The sequence below is a fragment of the Mastigoproctus giganteus genome, unplaced genomic scaffold, assembly GCF_048544385.1.
Source record: "Mastigoproctus giganteus isolate SK-2022 unplaced genomic scaffold, ASM4854438v1 scaffold_15, whole genome shotgun sequence".
Lineage (NCBI taxonomy): Eukaryota > Metazoa > Arthropoda > Arachnida > Uropygi > Thelyphonidae > Mastigoproctus > Mastigoproctus giganteus.
The window spans coordinates 6,170,431-6,183,393 of NW_028328292.1; the positions used below are offsets into that span (position 1 = coordinate 6,170,431).

At 34.3% G+C, this 12,963-nt stretch overlaps 1 protein-coding gene across 1 annotated transcript in view; it reads right to left on the reverse strand.

The window, feature by feature from the left end:
* LOC150074924 (tubulin alpha chain, testis-specific) overlaps nt 1–12,963 on the reverse strand; it is a 53,766-nt gene continuing 40,803 nt past the window's right edge. The window contains exon 4 of the mRNA XM_090389352.1: nt 1–486. Within this exon, the coding sequence (XP_090245478.1) occupies nt 187–486 (300 nt within the window). The 3' untranslated portion in view covers nt 1–186. The remainder of the gene's footprint in view (nt 487–12,963) is intronic.

The window sequence follows — 12,963 nt, forward strand, 5'->3', positions numbered from 1 at the left end:
TTATGAACAACAACTCCTGCTCATTTATTCTACATAAATATAGTATACAACAAAAGTGGAAAAAGGTAACAAACATGGAAGATCAAGGGGGAATCAGAAAGGGAAGGTCCTAATTTAGAAAATTCTCTATGACAAGGTACTGAAAGTGGAAATAATTCACTGATGAGCAGGTATGGAATGAGAGGTTCAGAATTCTTCATCTCCTTCCTCCTCAGCACCCTCAGTGGAATCAATACCAACTTCTTCATAATCTTTCTCCAGAGCGGCAAGATCTTCACGGGCCTCAGAGAACTCTCCTTCTTCCATACCTTCTCCGACATACCAATGGACAAAAGCTCTTTTGGCATACATAAGATCAAACTTGTGATCAAGTCGTGCCCAAGCTTCTGCAATGGCTGTAGTATTGGACAACATGCAAACTGCTCTCTGAACTTTGGCCAAGTCACCTCCAGGAACAACGGTGGGTGGCTGATAATTAATGCCAACCTAATGAAAAATAAACAAACATCATATAAAAAAAGATGCCAAAATATGATTTGAAATAAATGAAACTTGCAATACGTATTGTCAACTAAATTCAATATTTCGATTTTGTTATTGATAAATCTATTAATTGTTTATATTGCATTTATAACCTATTTTTAATGGAAAAGGTTTTCCTCTGGTTAGTACAAATAAAGAACTATGTAAAAAATTCCTTGGCTTTTTTTTTTTTTTTTAAGGTGTATTTGCAAATACATCAATCAACTATTGTCTTCTATTTGCATATACTTTTGCAAAAATTTAATATTTGGATCTTATAGCAAGATTTGTAGAGCCACTAAATTTCATTAATCATACTAACAGAAATTTAGCAATTTCACCCCTCCACACAATGAAATTGCCCTCTTTATATAAATACCACTGCAGCTTATGTGCTACTAAACATTCAAAACAACCACACATTCCAGATATCTGGATATTGAAGGTAAATTTCAACATTTGTTGGTGCAGGCAAAGTTAGGTCAATTCTGATCCCCCTAATTTTTAGGGAAACTTTTTCAAACACCCCTCTATATGAGGAGCATTTGTAAAGTTCATGACCTGAGTATGAAAGGGCAGTGGTACAGTGTTTAAAATTTCTGTACTTAAACACATATTATTATTTAGACCAGGGGTCCTCAAAGTTGTCAACATCAACCCCTATGGGTAGATAGAATCTAGGGGGTTGATAAACTTCAAGAAGTTGCTTAAACATTTTAACTCTTATTCATAAATTTCAGGCCAAGTCCAGAAATAGTCAAGATTTTAATACTAAAATACAAAAATATCTATAGCTATGCTGACAAAATTTAGTCATTTTTCAACAACCCAAAATTTTTTTTAAATATTTAAATGAATTTATTTATTGACTCAACATAACTGTTCTCCCAGAACTTTACCAATACCCTGTTTCCTACTATATTGTTATATTATGAATACTAAATTGAGAGAGAATCTTAATCAAACCCAATTGCTTTCTTTCAGGATGTTTCATATCTGCACTTACTCTAAAATATAAATTGAGCTACAACCCCATTAAGTACAATGGCTGCCACTGTATCTAAGAAAAAATGTCAACAATATTCACACGAGTATTTGAAATTTGGATTGGTGCCCTCAACAATGCCTATGTGCCTCATGTGAAAAAACTTTTAGTAATGATGCCATGAAACCTTCAAAGATAAAAGGACATATTGAACGGATTCATCCTGATAAGAAAAAGGCGCTGAAGGAAAAATTCAGAAATCGGCCAAATTTAAATATTTTTTAAAGCATCTGCTCTTACTGATAATGAAGGAGGACCGAAGGCATCATTCAGTATCTCTTATTATAGCAAAGAAAGGTAAGGAGATTATAAAACTCACTGGTAAGCTGCACGATGCTCTAAAAGATCAGATCAATTAATAAAATCAAAGTGCATCCACTTAATTCATGTCTGTTATGTTGAGAGAAAAAAAAAACAAACAAACAAAAAAAAAAAAAAAAAACGTTCAATTACTTTTGCATACCAAAGGTGGCTGTCAAGAGGTGACAGTTTGCAGACTTGTCGATTTTTATAACTCAACTCTGGGGAGCTTCTTAAGCATAGATCCATCACTATTGATGAGTTGAAAAAGTGCAAGAACCATCTGTTATATTTGGCAAACCTGTATTCAAAATTTAATGAAGTACAGAACCGACTCCAAGCCTAAGATGTTACCATCATTCAAGCCTGCACAGATTTTCAGTATTCCTCAAACTTAAAAACAATTGTAAGGGGAGGTAAAAAACTTTCAGATGATCATCTGGAGATATACATAGAACATTTTTAAAAATTAAGGGAAGACTTAAAAAAAAAAAAAACCCCAGGGGCCTGGTGAGTATGGGCTTGGCACACCCAGGGTCCTGAGCTGGATATCATCATTTGTTTCTTTCTGATTCCCCACTACTTTTGCCTCTCTCTCTCTCAGGGTAACTTGGTTTTTTTTTTTTTTTTTTTTTCCCCGACTGGTTCAGCATAAGCCTCAGGCTTCTATGCACCCTATAGCTAATAATAATAATAAAATACATTTCAAGGACCTGGAGGAAATGAATGTACCTGATTGGACTATTTGTTATAAATATCAAAAATGGAGTTGAACCAGGTTACTTAAACAATGAATTCATTGATATGTATGTTGACATAGAAGCTAAATCTTTATTTAATAATAAAAGTATCAGCAATTGATTATTGGAAGAATATAAACGTTACAACAAAATATCCTGAACTTTCTACAGCCATTGAGCCATTTTTACTTGTGTTTCCGAGCGCTTACATAGTCAAAGCCAGTTTTAGTCACATATATGGTATTTTAACAAACACGAAAAACCAACAAACCTAGAAGAGCATGGTGAGTTAAGATGAAAACTAACAAACCTCAAACCCAATATTAAAGAGCTTATTAAAAGCCATCAACCACATCCTTCACATTAATGCTGTTCAAAAAATATATTTAATAAAGAATATGTTAATTTATTTGTTTTTATTTTTACAGAGAAATTTAAAAAAAAAAAAATACTTCAGAAGTAAATTTTTAAATTAAAAAATATTTGAATTTTAAATGATATACAGTTAGGCCTCGCATAACGCGAGTTCGATTAATGCGATATTCAGTTAATGCTATTTGAAAAATGATATCACTTTACACGATGCAAATTTCCAGTTAACGCGTTTTTTTTTTTTATGCGATAGTTGAAAAGGATATGAATCGCGTGTTAAGCTTACCACAAGTCGTACGGTCAATAAACAAACGTTTGCCTGCTGCCCGCCTCTGTGTGTTCCATCAACCATCGGAAGAAGACGTGTTTGTCTCCTGTTAATAAAGTCGATGCAGACTTGCATTTAAAAATTAAAAATTTTAAATGAGCCAGATGAAAATGTTACCGTGAAGGAGATAACGGTAAAAGAATTAGATGAAATCTTTCGTATCGCATAGAACCCTCAAACAAAAGGTTTGATGTTCTCCGCGATGTTTATTTCGCCAGCGCCCAGAGAAGATTGTTGTCGGCTATCGGAAATTGATTGATGAAAAGGGAAAGTCAACACTGTTCAAATATTTCCGCAACAGCCATTTCTTCATTGTGTATTTTATGTCAGAGGTTCCCAAAGTTTCTCGGTTCATGGTGCCCTTAGTGTCTCAGCAATTTTTTCAGGGCTCACCCAGACCAAAAGAAATACCTAACAGTTTCATTTAGTAGTTAGGTCCAAACAACTTAATAAGCAATGCTGAAACTGTGAACTACCTCGAGCTAGTAGTTCGCGCGGTGTCTGACAGATGTCGAGTATCGCTGTTTCCCTCGAAAATTTAAGATATTCTGCAGCCCACAGTTTAAGAACCGCTGTTTTATGCAATAAACATTTAATTCCATAATTATTTTCATTATCTTTTACATTATATACAGTTAAAAAGTTATTTAAAAGGTATTTTTAAAATTCTTTATGGACATTCCAGAAGGTCAAGGACCAATTATAATTTTTCCTATTGGTTATTGTGCCCGCAGGACGAATTAATTGCATTAATCGAGGCCCGCCTGTACATCAAATCAGACTCCATTTAGAGCTTCATTAAACATTTCCCACATTTTTCGATTAATTAAGAAACACTCTTCCTGCGATTAAACTCAGAAACAGTCCTTGAAATATTGTTATTTTTATTAAATAAAAAAGCCTCTTATACTATATATTTAAGGATGTGTTGTGTAAGTTTTAACTTACTGTTGAAAAAGGAAGCAGATGCTTCTGAAAGCTACAGTCTAGTTTTAGTGCTTTTATTCTATCATATATTTTAAATGTTTTATATATTTATTTTAATTCAATTTAAGTTTTATATTTATTGTAAATAGATTGTTCGTACTATATTTTATTTTACAGTATTAAAATTTTCTTAATTCGATTTAAACGGTTGGTGTATGAGTTTATTATTGTGATATGAGTTTTCCCAACCTCAGAGGCCTATTTCAGGATGCAGCAGCATACTGTCATTAGTGTTCTTAACAACCGTGCCAACCTTCATATCGTCTGCAAACTTGGAAATTAAGCCTGATATACCATCATCAATATCATATAAATACAGAAAACAACAATGGACCCAACAACACTGAACCCCGAGGGACTCCACTAATAACATTAGTCCACAAAGAGCAGTGTCCATTGATTACCACTCTGTCTTTTCCCACTCAACCATCCCTTTATCCATAGCAGCAATTTGCCTCCAATGCCACACTGCTCCAATTTGTGCAGCAGTCTTCCAGGTGCAACAGTATCAAAAGCCTTTCTAAGATCCAAATGTATGACAAAGTTATTCTTTGCATCCAGTTCCTCTGTGACTACATCATAGTATCCAATCAAACTGGTCAGACAAGGCTACTCCGTAACAAACCCATGCTGTGTCCGATCTATAACTGAAGTCTTGTCTGGATGATCCTGCAGCGCTTCTTTAACCAGTGCCTCCATTAATTTCCCTGGAACAGAAGTTAAACTAACAGGTCTATAAGTACTTGTGTCGCCCTTTGATCCTCCTTTGTGAATTGGAGTCACATTTGCACATCTCCAGTCCATGGGTATCTCCCCTGCGTCCAAGGAAGCTCTCATGATTATGGCTAAGGGTTTGCTTACTTCCTTTGCTGCCTCCTTTAATATAACCGGATAGATCCCATCCACCCCAGGTGCCTTTCTTATGTTTATCTTCAACTATTTCTCCTCCACTTTCCTCTCAGTTATTACAAAATTATTCAGCTCACTGCCAAAGTTTAGTTCACCTCTGGCATTCCCCACCCTGAATAACTCATGTGTGAATGTAGATGAAAAATACTCATTTAGTTTGGTAGCCACCTGAGCAGGATCATCAACAGTTGAACCACTGATATCCAGTGGACCAATCTGATTCGTCCCCTTCCTTACTAGAGTTTACGCACGTAAAAAACTCTTTGCTGTTTTTCTTTGCATCCTTTCCTTTGCCAAAGATTTCTTGTAATCTGGCTTTGCCTGCCTAACCTCCTTTGTCACTTGGTTACAGACCAGCTGATATCTATCATAGGTTTCCGTGTCACCCATTAATTCATATGTATCCCATGCATTTTTCTTCTCTGCCACATGTCTCATTAGTTCATCTGACATCCATTTAGGCTTAAACCTTGAACAATATTTCTTAGTTGGTATGTAAAGCCTAGTAGCTTCCAAGATTAATTCTTTGAATGCTTTCCATTTTGAATTTGCTGTTGGTAACATCATCAGTTGGTCCCACTGTATGGAATTTAAATACTGTCTCAGACCTCCGTAGTCGCCTTTACGAAAGCAAAAACCCTTCCCTTTACCCTTGATGGTAGTCAAGGATAAAGGCATTAACACGCTCCTGCCTTTTATACTTGAAATGGCCTTTCATGTGTGCCTTCTGGGCACTTCTCTGGGGTGCTCTGTGAAGATGGGTTTTAGGAGCATCGGTGCCTAAGGCCATGTTGCTCCACGTACACTGTAAACTGCATGTGTTCTGAGATCGATTTTCTGTTTTCTGGATGAAAAACCAGAGTTTCCAGGAGAAAAAACATCGCCAGAGATTTGACCAATTCAGCCATATTGTGAAAAAGACTCATAAATTCCTTCTGTCATTGTCAGGATTTGAACTCATCTTTTCCACCCGGCGAGGGGGAGGATGGTGATCCTATCAACTGTGTTACCCACGAAGAATCATCACTCTAAATATTGCTAGCATCTATCGATTGTAACATTCTAACATCAAATGATGCATCTGAATGAAGTTCAGAATCTGCATCACTCGAATAGAACTATATTTCAGTGTCAGGTGACATATAAAGAGCTGATTTAATGTTTTCAGCTCAACACTGTCCATTCCTGATATTCCAGGCTGTGGATCCATCATAATAACTCTCTAGGATAAAATTTTATAGGAAACACTTTTACACAATTTTTAATGGTAGACAAGCACTAAGGATGATGTTTTGTTTTTCACAAACTAAATTAAAATTCAGCAATCTTTAAAAAAAAAAAAAAAAAACCTTTTCTTGCGGAAAATACTAAATTAATAGAATAACTTCAGCATAAGCAAAGAACATACAAAACTGTGAACCAACTATACAGCTTTTATAGCACTCTAGGCAGTGCAATTAGTGCTAAGCAAAATCCCAGCCATAATGCAACAGCCCACAGTTCAGTGTGCCAACATTGCCCAGTTGTTCATTTCATGTGCCTTTCCTTTTACAGCACTTATTGACTTTTGCAAACTGAGCAAAGCGATGCAAATGAATGAAAAACCCAATTTGGGTAAACTGTATTTCCAATATTTTTTTTCAAAAGCACATAATTACAACCTAAAGCATGTTAAAAAAAAAAAAAAAAAAACACCAGACGAACAGGCAAGAACAAATTGCCACCACTGTCCTGAATAGACCACTGCTTTTCAAAGTATTTTAAATAATACAGTCCACTTGTAAATCATAAAGGGGTATTTACTAACACATGTATAATAAAATATTTTGGGCAATCTTAAACATCTAAGACCCATTTTGTAGCAGTTTTCTCCAATAGGAAGCAAAGTTTGTTTTGGTAATTTGGAGAAATTTTCTTGTTTATGTAACAATAATTACTATCATGTAACCATCTGCTTTTTATCGCAATGTATAATAGGATTTTGTATATACAAAGTTTTATCAAAAAGTTCAATCAACAAGCTTTCTGATCAAACTTTTAAGTATGCACACGGCGAGTTTTAACTTACACTGCTTTTAATAAACATGTTTTTATCATTGGTCACATGTAATAAAAATACACGTTTGAACAATGTGAATTAAATTCTGTTGTAAACTTCAAAAGCAAATCACAGAAACAAATTTCATACTCATTACAGCTTACAGAAATGATATTTAATGTGAAGAATTATAGCTCAAGGGCTTCTCTAGCCATCAAATTTCAATAATAATCATTTAGAAGAATCTCCAAAATTAACTTGCCTCTTTATATCTCTAAATAATTAAAAGAAAGAAGACCAATAAGTTAAAACCATTAAAATTGAGGGTGTCAAAACTTGCCAACAAAACTTAAGACTGAATACAGTGACTCAAATAAACATAATGGCAAAGAACTAATCTTTTTGAAAGTTCATTGTCAATTGCCATATCATGTAATACATGTGGAAAATAGGGTTCTAAATACTAGGAGAAATCTCGGGAAATGGAAGAGAGCTGATTTCTGACTGCCTAGTAGAGGGCTTAACGTTCTCAAAACATCATACATCAGAAAAATCCACTAGGTGGTCTGGCATTTAAAGTGTACAAATTTTCTAATTTAATTTCACTATAGCAAGTGCCACTATGGTGAGAAGTTTATGATCATTAATTTAAATTAGGATTTTGGCATTATCTAATTGTGATTTACATTCATAATCGTGCGTCTCATAAGTTTTATTGCTGTATTTGTGAAAATAAGCACATGTATTTTATATATAAAAGCATTTTATACTGGATGGAAGTTGACCAAATTCCTTGATAGCTAATTAAATATACTGTCATTTAATTCACTAATTGGCGCCTCCGTAGCCAGGTGGGCAAGAGCAGCAGTGTGTAGCACACGCTTCTTGATTAGACTAGGGTTCGAGCCCGTGACCACCAAATACGGAGGATGCGGAAAGGTCAGGGAATGACTATCGCATATCCCAGGAGCAATATAGCCTTAGTTGCCAATGCTCCTAAAAACCAAAATAACAATTCACTAATTTCACAAGAGAATTTGTTTATGCTGCAGAATAAGGAACCAATGGTTTGGTATGATGAAAAGACTAATTTTATGTCTGTGTGCTTATTTTTGTATTCTGTTATTAAATATATTGTGGAGAAAGAGTGTCCAATACATTATTTCATATATGATGGGGGTAACACCCCCATAAAGAAAGACAAAAAAAGGTAACAAAGTTGTCCAAATTAGAAGTATTGTCACATGTAAGAAAAATACACGTTTGAACAATGTGAATTAAATTCTGTTGTAAACTTGGAAAGCAAATCACAGAAACAAATTTCATACTCATTACAGCTTACAGAAATGATACTTAATGTGAAGAATTATAACTAGGGTTATAATTGCATTAAGGTCCTCCCTGTGCAGCATAATGCAAAAACCGGCTGGAATGAATGAATACGCTTCCTGTAAATATGGATGCCCATGGAAGCACCTTGTTTTATAATAGTTAAATTAAGAGATCAATACTATTATCTGAAATGAACTTGTAACTACTGGCAAAATATAAATAAAACTTTATTAAAATATAGTGAAAAAGTAAGTTACTTTTCTTATAGTATAAGAGAAGCTAAAACATACATACATATAAAACCATACTGATAAATACTAAAAGTATACTGCAAGCAATAAAAACAAAATATACACCAAGAAGCTTTTGGAGCAATGTGCTTCTTTATCGACAAAGTCTATTTTAATTAGGTTTTATATTTTACATGCATTCCTAAGAATCTCCACGTTATGGTATTTTGCACATTAGAAACAACTGAGCTTATGGGAAAAATAGGGGCAGAGCACTCAAAAAAATATTCAGTTGGGTAAGTAAAACAGTAAAAAAAAAAAAAAAAAGTTAGAAACCCAATAAAATTGCTAACACAGGTTTAAACATCTTAAATTTCTAAAAAACAAATAAATATTACAGTAAATACAATGGATTCCAGTTATTTGGGCTACCGATTAATCAGGGCAGCCGTTTATTTGGGGCAAATCTTAAAAAACAGAACCCAATCGAGAAAATAGCCAGGGTTTACTTCGCTTAATTGAGACAAAATGCCGTTTAATCGGAGCAGGAGACTGCAGCACTGAAGATTACCCTATGATTGTCTCAGACCGTACCACATAGTTTGGTCGGATTTCTGGAGGTCACAACCACAAAACAATTACCAGTCACCTGTTCATTGGGCTTTTGTGTTAGTGAAATCTATCACAAACTGATAGTAAACTCGATCTTATTGAATTTGCGATAATACCGACAGCTGGAATTCTGTGGGTTATTATGGTAAAATGTGTTTACACATCTATGGAATCTTCAATCATATAAAAAAAATAATTTTCAGAATCTTTTCTTCATTCCTATTTTTAAAGCTTTGTAATTTGTTACTCCATTCTCACTTGCACGTATCGTGTTACTTGCAATTTGTGTGTGCCATGTTCTTTGTTATTGATTGCTTATCTTTTTACTGTTTTAAATTTTAACCCCCACCCACAAATGACAGTGAACAGAAATGTCAACTAGTTTAGTTAGTATGTACATATTACAGTACGTATTAATTCTTCCGATCATCATGTATATTCGTCCAAATTTCACGTATCATTTAATTTTTTAATTGGCAAGGTAATAAAGGGTAAATTTGTACTTAATATATCTTTACTTTTATAGCCTATGGATAATATTCCTCTTATTTTTGCTAAATAGAATCACTGTTTAATTGAATTAAAATTCAATTCACAAACGTGATCACAATGATCGGCACTTATTACACGTCGTATAATGAACAGTACTTTACAATGGTGACTCCATCGTAACGTTATTTGATTGTACAGCGAACCAATTGTAAAGGGGGGGGGCGTTGTATTTTTAACTATTTACGTGAAACTTCAGATAATTGGGGCAGCCGCTTAATCAGGCCAAAATGCACTAGTCTCGATGTGTCCCAAATAACCGGAATCGACTGTACAGCATTTTACCTTGACAAGATACTTTGTATTGGCCAGAGACTACGTACGCTTATGTATATGGCTTAATTAGTATGTATATATTACAGTATTAATTGATATTTCTGTTCACTGACTTTTTTTTTTTTTTTTTTTGGATTGTAAAATTTAAAACAGTAAAAAAGATAAGCAATCAATAACAAAGAACACGGTGGGTGCACACAAATTGCACAAGTGAGATATGGAGTAACAAGTTTACAAAGCTTATGAAATAGGAATGAAGAGAAGGTTCTGAAAATTTGTTTTTTATATGATTGAAGATTTCATGGAAGGGGAAACACATTTCATCACAATAATGTAAAAACCCACAGAATTCCAGCTATCAGTATTATCGCAAATGCAATAAGATAGAGTTTACTACCCGTTTATAATTAGATTGAACTTACAGTAAAGCCCAATAAAACAGGAATTGCAAATTGTTTTTACTGGTTTATGATAGTGACCCCAGAAATGTGCTCCACTCACACTTATCATGCCTCACGAAAATTCTTTTCGAACAGAAAAATGTGAGCTCCTGAAAACATGAGTCGACCTACAATATCACAAATGCAATAGCTTGTGAATACACCGAATGACAGTGTGTCTACGACCAATACAACTACAATAAATGGGAAATATAGCTGTCACACATTTGACGGTCGACATTTTTAAGCTTAGTAGCCTTGTTGTTGTTGTGGGGATTTCATGGTGCATAAGCTACTTTGGCCAGAATGCACCTTCGTAGCCTTGTATGTATTGCTACACAGGTCACCATGTTCAGCTTGGTGCCGGGTTTTGCGTTCATCTGGTGTTATTTCCAGACAAAATTGCATATGAGCCAACGCGAAAATAATGTTATACTTGCTTTGTCTCCTAATACATCAGTCGCAATGGAAAATTCACATTGTTATAGCAGAACTGACTGTATGCTTATTCCTGACACACAAGGCCTTTTGCTAACACTCACGGGTATACCTCAACCTGGGATGGCATGAATGAAATTTACCTACGCCTTTCTATAGTCAACTTATGAGGACATAGTCTGTGAACCTTGCAAATAAAATCTTTTACTCGAGAGTATGGATTTAAAATTTCATTTTTAACACTAGAGAATTGTTTGAAACTGGGGGCTGATACACTTAACTCATAGGGAGTCCAAAATTCTGCTTGTTAGTCTGAGATTTATGTACAAAATACTCTGCAAGTAAGAGAAAAGATGCCATTTTATGTATTTTGGAGTTACTTTTTGCATGTTGTTTTAGAATAATACCCAATCTTAATAGCTCTAGTGTTCTTTTCAATATAAAAATGTCTAAACTTGTATAAAGGGAAACTACATCACATGAGGCCAAAATGTTCTCATAATCTAGTTTACATGCTTTAATTTCTGGAAGACCTCTACTAATGTGCATGTCAAGATAAAGGTTAAATAATGTTTACTATGTATTTAATTATATGAAGTGACTGGGTGTAACAGACAGCCTGGAAAATTTGCAAATTTTACAATTCCAGACAAAAAGGGCATTACCATTCTATATACCAGTGTTAGGTAGGACCGATAAACCGTTTTCCCAACCTGGAATTAGTCGTGTGGGATTGATTCGACCCCGACAATATTTTGGCAATTTGTTCTTCATCTACTTCATCCACAAAGCTGAAACGCCTAATATCTGTTTTTGAAAACATGATTATGTGCATGTGTTCATAGAAAAATCATGTTCAATTATTGAAAACACTCTTTACTGCCACATGCTTTCCTCCAATTGGTACCACTTCATGACATTGATGCATTGTCTGGAATCAAGCTGCTGATGTGCGTGCTTCACGTTTTGTGCAGTGAGCATTCCTGCTACGGGCATGCTCACCTAATCAAAGCGTACGTTGAAGGTTGAATTAAATTTGCATCCACTTTCTGACAGGTCTTAAAGGGAATTTTAATTCTCAAAAATTAAAGATATGTTTTTAATACAGAACATGGATTTTTCAGTTGCATTCAAAAAAGATTGAAAATATAGGTGGCATCAAAAGATGAACTATTTTGAATTTTTTTTGCTGATTTTTCAAATTTCACATGCAGAGAGGAATTTCAAACTGATTTAGTAAAAGAATCATCAATTTTATAGCTATTCATATCTCAAACAATTTGATTATATTTTTTCTGATAATTAACTTTGTCCATTAAGACAATTTTATATGTAGTCATCTGACTGTTGTTACCAAGTATTTTTAAGGCATGTAATTGCATTGAGTTTACACTGGATTTACATTAACTTGAATGAAGGTCTGTTTAGTTGTTGAAAAATACACTTTTTCTGGATAACTGTTTAACTCAAGCTGGGTTTTAACAAAAGCATCTTTCAGTGAGTAATATTTTTGACAAATTGCAAATAGGCCAAATCAAGTCAAGTTCCACATCAGTAAACAATGATAATTATACAGAAAATTAACAAAGATTGGCAATAAAATTATCTTAATGTAAAAAAGCTGATTAAAAGAATAAATTGCATTTTCAACTTGATGAAACACAGCAAAGTCCTCATTCATCTGAACTGTTTTCGTGCAAGCTGTATTGGATCATGAATTTTTAACAAAAATTAACAGACGATGAGCCTTGGATGTATGGATATGATCCAGAGACCAAAGTTCAATGCTTTTAGTGAAACCCATTACCAAGGCCAAAAGCAGTGCAGCAATCTAAATCATGTGAA